Raw genomic sequence first — 7,713 nt, forward strand, 5'->3', positions numbered from 1 at the left:
TACGTTATTATGGAGACTTCATTGATTTAAAAAAACCACTTGTTCACTTTTTTTTCATTTTTCTGTTCAGATAGTGCTTCAATGTAGCACTCTTACTTTACTAAATTCGCTTACAGAAACTTTATTCCATTATTTTTTCGTTCAACCTCTGTTTCACTTAATAAATAGGATACAATTTTTTCTTAGTTAGTTAGTTGTGGTGGAGGGAGGACGAATCCTCCTCAAATAACTAAGGATGAAAGCCGTTTTGAGTCCACAAAAACCTCGTAATAGTGGGTAGTAGATAGAGGGTCAAACTAGAACCAACCAGAGGCATTAACATAGGCAAGAATATGGCTAATGCTGATGCTGGAGATATCGCTAAGTGAGTTAAAGAAAGGGGCCCCTAGAAACTTAAACCTAGTTCTGGCCAGACCTGCTCAAAAACACATCAGGTGTTCTGGTGTCATTTCTTCAAGTATTGGTAGACGCGCCCTTGACCTGGCTACTTGGCTACTTTTTCCTAATTTGGAGAGTTAGAGGAGATGCCTTAGTCATATTTTTCATATTTTATCTTGTTTTGTTAACTTAGAGAGGAACAGTAGATGACTTCGTAATATTTTTCATATTCTACATTTTTGCTTAACTGGGATAGGCACATAAGATGTTTTAGTCATATTCTTCATAAACTAAATTTTTTCATAGCTAGGAGAGGGACAGCAGAGGCCTTGGTCATATTTTGTCCCTCAACTAGATGTGATCAGGCACATTCAGGCACTAAAAAGGGACTGCACCAACTGATTTTATGTAATACATTTTTAAGAATTATAATTTCTAATAATAATTTTGAAAGTACAAAAAATCCCATATACAAATTAATACTTATGTATATATCAAAAAGAAACATAATTTTATAAATTTATACATTTTATAAAAACATTTATATATAAAACTAAACTAAAATTTGATGAAAAACTTTTTCTAAATTGGTTAAGTATTTAGTTTTTTTGTCCGGTTTAGTTTGCCGATTAATCAGTTCCAAAAATATCAAGACATCGAAGAAATATGTCTTTTACGAAAACCATTAATAGCGATTATTAATCTTTCCATAAATAGTGGATAAGGGTGATGTTATATCGATTTTTACAAGATTTCAATAAAGAGCCTCTTGAAATATAAAAGTTGTATAGAAGTACAGTGATAACGGTACATAGAACCATAGCAACATGTACATTTACTTTAGTCAGAAGAGGGACAGGAGATGCCTTAATCATCTTTTGCTCCACCATCAATGAAAAATGAAAATGGAAAGAGTGATCGTAAAAGATGCGATCGATTTGTTCTGGCTATACTGAATACTTTAATGCTATACTTTGAGGGACTAAACAAAAGGATTATGGATACATGTTTAACTCTGACAATCTTCTAAGGCATATTATAAGCAGAAACTTTTCCATCATAAGTTCAAGGAATTACCTCCCCCTTATACATATGTATAGGTATGTTAATTTGTTATATGATTGAATTTTAAGTATTTGCTTAATTAATACAATATGATTCCCTCATCAAATATTTATGAAGTGCGATTATATGTAAAAGTCAGTTATATGAAAGGTTATGTCGAAATAAATATTTTTTCTCTTTCATAACACTTTTTGAAATTTACATTTGGCGTTTCCTAGTAACAGCAGTCAAAAATTCAAATAATTTGTTAAACAAATTACTTAAGTTGTTGTAAATGTTGTAAAACATTCAAACGTCTTTCAACGTCTCATATTTGATTTATATGTTTTTTTTTACTCAATGAGGATTAAGTAAATATCTGTCAGGTAAACGTATTACATCATTGTACTGCGTAAAAGCTGGGAAACATGTTGTAGGTGATATGTTTAATTTAAATCTTGTTTTTAGTTAAAAAATCAATTTAAATAGATATTTTTTTGTAGAAGATAATCCAACGTTTACTGTCTCTATATTTTGATTTTTAATTGAAATTATGCTACTCAAATTAAACGAATTTACGTAACTACCTCTTTCATAATATTAATGATTATTTAAAATTTTATTTAAACAGGAAAAGGATCTGAATATGGTGTTTATTTGTTTTTTATTATATTTTATAACTTTATTTACGAAAATTATAATATACTAGCTGGATTGATTCACAACAGGTGGCAACGCCAGAACAAAATCAATTATATTCTGTATATCTCACAAGTTTTAAACGACAGCTGTAAAAGTTTCGACTTCATTATGTGTTTGGTTAACTTTCTGCAAATAATTGAAATAGTGTACCTTGGTAATTTTTTAAAAAATAGAAAATTTTGAATAAAATAGTAATAAAATCAGTGAAAAAAGAGTAATAAAATACCTCCATTTGAAAGGAATGAACAATACTGCAATTGGAAATGGATTCGGTTCACGGCAACCCTGCATCATCGTTAACAATAATAAAATAATTCATAAAGAGATTATTCGAACAGTAGTGAACTACAACAACAAAAATTCATTTTATATTATTTTAATTAATTGAATTTTTGGCTGACCATGAAAATAATTCTTGTATTTTATTATTCATAAATAATATTTGTGCGACTGCAAATACCAAGAGTTGAACTCTTACCCTGCCAAATTTGAAACTCAGAGTCAGCGAACCTCAACCAACTGACCCAAAGCCGTACTTGACTTGTATGTTAGCATAATTTTCTGGAGTTTTGTTAATTTGTTAAGTAAATTTTTATTAACAAATTTACTTGCTGTGTTTATATTAGAATGAAATTATAAACCAGCTGAATTAATTAATTACATTTTTATTGTAATTGTTAAATTACAATACTATACTGTTTGTAGAGGCTTTATTTGCTGCATGATTTATATAGTCTTTCTTATGTATATAACCTAATCCAGGAACGTAATTCTGAGAAAGTCATGCTAATGTAACATTGGAAAGCTGAATTTAAATATGAATTACTTCCCCACCCACCGTATTCTCCAGTGACTATTACCTGTTTCCAAACTTGAAAAGATCTCTCCAGGAAAAGAGATTTGCATCAAATGATTAAGTGCAATGGAAAACTGAGAAATATTGTAGAGAACTGTATAAATTGTATTATTACTTCCAAATGTTGAAAGATTGTTGGATTTGGTGTGTCGTGCTAAAACGGGATTCTAATGAAGCATAAAATATAATTTCTCAAACAAAGCGTAGTTATTACTTAGACTTAGACCGAGTATTAATCAATCACCTAGTAGATGATAAAACCTCAAACATTTATTGTAGCAATATTAATTGATCTTCAGTTTATAGAGGACACTAAAACGACAGTGTTATGTTAGAGAAAGACTAATAGCTTATATCTTAAGCTAAATATAACTCCTTTTATATGTTCAAAAATTATTTACGTAAGTAAGCATGTAAAATATTGACAATATTTTTGTAAAGGTTTATATATACAAAATCAAGTTTAAAACCAAAACTACAAATTTTCCAAATAAATAATGGATTGATTATTTTCCGTTCAAGTTGTTCATTAAACTATAAAAGTAAAATTCAAATAAACTAAAAAGAAAATTAAAGTAACAAATCTGAAGAACAGGTAAGTCTTATACATAGAAACTGCACAGTTTTAGTGATTTTTTTATTATGAAGAAGATGACAACAATATCACTTCTCAGATCTTTTTATTAAAAATACAAATAATGCCAAAAATTATCCAATAATACGTATTATTTTGTCTGCTAAAATTTAATCTATGCATATTAGCTTAAATTCCAAAAGAAATGTTGGGTCCACCTATGTTAGTTGCTACTGTTCAATATTTAATTTATAATTAATATTTTCTTTTAAGTGATAGCTGGTACCTATACCTATAGTTGTGTTGTTAAGATGAATACGTAATAAATTTATTTATTATATTATAATAAATGTTATATAATATGTTGACATAAATTATTTAATATTTTTATATAGTCTATGCTTAATACTTAGTACAAATATTTGACATAAATTGATTGACTTGGACATACAGAAGTATAGTTTTAGTCAGCACTACCTATTAAAGAGAACCTATGTAAATTCAATCATTGACAATAAAATCTTGCATTATTTATTTAAATAACTACTTAAGAACATAAGCTAACAAATAGTTTTAACGAAAACAAAATAAAAAAATCACAAGATCTTTGAAAACTAAATTTTCGACATTTCAAAAAAAAAACAAAAAAAATTTTCTTCTAAAATCTTATTTTTGTTTCAAGGATAGTAAAACTACATAAGATCAACTCTCCAATCCTTTTTTTCACAGTTGCATTCAAGTTCACAAAATGGCAACACAAAAGTCAAAAGGAAAATGTGTAGACAACGCTTTTGAAAATCGTTACAAACCTGCAAATCGTAAAGAAGGATTTACTAATTCAAAATATGTAGCACCGGTTCCAGTTACCAAGGATAAAAGTATCAAGTCTTCTAGTTCTGGTAAGAAATCGCAATCACCTAAGGTTCCCTTCGTTTCAAGAATTCGAATGCCGAGTGTTTCAGATCCTCGTGGAAAGCATGTATCTAATGGTTCTAAAACTAATTTACCAGAGGTAAGTGCTGACAAAAGCGTAAAGTCGGGCAGTAAAATAGTTGTTGGAAATTTGAAAACCAATTCCCAAACCAATGAGATCGGCGTAAAGCTACGCAAATCTAGTGATGCTATAGTCAGCACTACAATGACTAAGGACAATGAATGTATCAAAAATCAGTATAATATAGCTGCTTTCCTGCAAAAAAGATCATTATCAGATATTGACATATCACACCAAAAGTCAGTTTTAGAGGATAGAAAAACTCAATCTGCAGTCGCAATTATATCTAACGATCATTCATTGGTTAAGAACTATCCTCCTACAACTTATGCTGAATGCCATCTTAATCGTCAATATGCAGCCATGAAGATATATTCCGTTTTACTCTTTAATGTGTGGCAAAAGAAACTCCGTGAAGTCGATCACTTTACTGAGAAACTGGAAGCCATCAAAAAGTCTTACATTGGCTGCAAAAATCAAAAACTTGTGGTTAGTACTATGCTTCGTATGGAGCAAAAGCGTAATCAGAAAATTCGTCAAAAGCTGGATGAGTCTACTGAACTATTACGTACAACTAACGAATCATGCAAGTTCTTACAAAGTACAATTAATTCAATAAACACTGAGAAAAAGGTTCTAGAACAGGAAATTAAAAATAAAGACAATCAATATGATGATCTCCAAACTACAATTGCCTTAGTCGAATCTGAACTAACCAAGGCAATTTCTGAACAAGCTGACTTGCGTATTAAGTTTAACGCAGAGAAGTTCCAGTCTGAGATGTTGACCAAACAGGTTAATAATTTGGTAGGAGTTATATATAAGTTAAATCAACAAAGACGTGTAGTGGTAAATGAATTGTACATGGTATTAGCATTAAAAAATCAACAGTTCTTGAACATGGAAGCCGAAGTTGAAAGTCTTCAGAGTCTGTATGATAAACTAAAGTTGAAAGAACACGACATTAAGAAATATCAAGAGGAAGAAGAAGTACTCAAGAAGGAATGTGAGGGTTTACGTTTAGAGATAATTAATCTGGAAAATTCCTTAAAAGATACTTATGTGCAGCGCTTTAAGCATTTCTTAAGTGGTAAATTCGGTAATAACTTCGGAATTACAGCATTACAGATATTAGGATTTGCAGCGTTTGCTGTCTGGCCTGTTGCTCCACCTCCATTCATTTTCCCCTGTCCATCTTTTGTAGAGAAAGAACAGTGTAGCTGTGGTGTTAAAGAATATTGAGTTCTTTGTTTTCGTTTTGTGATATTATAGTATTATTTAAACATTTATTTCACATCTAATTTTAAATTTATTTCATTTGTAATTTAAAATTTTTACAAAATATTTTTACTTATATACATAACTTTTTTCCTAATGCTATTCTTGAGCTAATAACTGTAGACGCTCTCAAAAACACAACTTTACGCGACTTCTGGTAAAGCACTACATATAGTTTACTGGATATATTATCTTACTAAATTTTAATTATTTGATTATGTATAAATTTATAAAATAAAGCGTAGAAATCAAATTTCTTAATTTTTGTTTAAGCATTTTAATTAATAAAATTTCGGAAATAACCATCAAGTTATTTGGTATTCTTGAAGGGTGAATAACTTTTTAAATGACTCGTAAAATAAATTGTTTTTTTATTTTTTTATTTTTTCTTTTTTATAACATTTTGAATAAATTTTATTTATAGATATTTTTATTATTGCTCAGATACATATTTTCTCTATTAAAATTCAAGACTTGGTTTCGAGTGCGTGTCAGGTGTAAAGGAAATGTTTCTTCCTTCACGTACTATGAGTAATTTTGTTTCTTTTCACATATGGAATATATTATTTTTTATTGAATTCATTCAAAACAATTTATATGTATGACATTTTTAGAAAACAGAAGTGAGAAACCTGTCAAGGAAGTTAAAAAATTTTGATGACAGGTGTTACTTGTAAATTATCTTGATGCAGATTTTTAAATCAAAAAAGAAACCCAATATTAATTATAAAACAAATAAAATAAAATCAAAGAATTATACTAAATATGAACTTATTTTATGTGTATATATAATAAATTTAATTAACTACTTTACTTTCAAATTAATATATTTTTAAAAAATTGAAGTAATGACTTGGCATATTTACATTCATATTTACATAAGAGATATTATATTCATATTTAACTGAAATAATATTTAAATATACTTTTAGTGCACAGATCACTTTGGTTAAATTGAAAAAAATACTCAAACGATTGTTAATTTGCAACTGGAGAGTTTAAAGTCATATGTGTAAATAAGAAGTTTAAATAATCCATACATTATTAGTAGGTATACCCGCACACATTATTTTTACTACAATTAAGCATCATCTTCCAACATATATAAATAGAAGAAAATGTTATCTTTGTGATGAGGTGTGATTTACGCCTTGAACCTATTGATAATAGGCAACAAAGAACCTTTCACAACTCTTATCGAAGTCAGTATGTTCCTGTGGAATGCAAACCAAGCACCGGAGAAAGCCAGAGAAAGCAAACTTTAATAGTAATCATTCCATCTTAAATTTATTATTTACAAATAATAAATCTTAAATATCGGCTACTGATGAAGAAGAAGAATAGAATATATTTGAGATATTTTAACACGCATGATTTATAGTTTAGAATAACTTTCACAAAATGTATTATTGGTAATTTGGTAACTTCATGAATATCTTTCAATTATTTTTGCAAATTCTTAATACAACAATAAAGTTCAACTATACTATACTAACTCAACTATATTAAAATTTAAAAACAAAAAAAAATTCATTTCTATTATTTTTAGTAAATTTTACTTAATAAATCTAAGACTTTCGTTTGAATGGACCAATTAGATGAACTCATTATTGAGTGAAATGAATCATTTAAGACATTACTTCTATGATTAAGATTGATAATCAATCTTAAAAATCAATAATTAATATTAATAATAATTATTATTAGCATAATAATAATGATATTCAATAATTGATAATCAATCTTAATAATAAAAAACGTTGCAAAATAAAAAGTATAATAAATTCCTCACTAAATTTCTTCGAATCACATTACTCGAAATAGTAATTTTAACTACACTAATCGTCTGGAATATTAGCACAGATTTTAAAGTTCTCACAAAAGTAA

The 7,713-nt window shown here is 28.2% G+C and overlaps 1 protein-coding gene across 1 annotated transcript; it reads left to right on the forward strand.

The window, feature by feature from the left end:
• The first annotated feature begins 3,465 nt into the window (after positions 1–3,465).
• LOC119685807 (desmoplakin-like) lies at positions 3,466–5,850 on the forward strand. The gene is made up of 2 exons (XM_038100190.1): positions 3,466–3,575; positions 4,284–5,850. Exon 2 carries the CDS (start codon positions 4,303–4,305, stop codon positions 5,788–5,790), a length of 1,488 nt encoding a protein of 495 aa, XP_037956118.1. The 5' UTR covers positions 3,466–3,575; positions 4,284–4,302; the 3' UTR covers positions 5,791–5,850.
• The last annotated feature ends 1,863 nt before the right edge of the window (positions 5,851–7,713 follow it).

This window comes from Teleopsis dalmanni, chromosome 2 (assembly GCF_002237135.1).
Source record: "Teleopsis dalmanni isolate 2A chromosome 2, ASM223713v2, whole genome shotgun sequence".
In the NCBI taxonomy this organism is placed as follows: domain Eukaryota; kingdom Metazoa; phylum Arthropoda; class Insecta; order Diptera; family Diopsidae; genus Teleopsis; species Teleopsis dalmanni.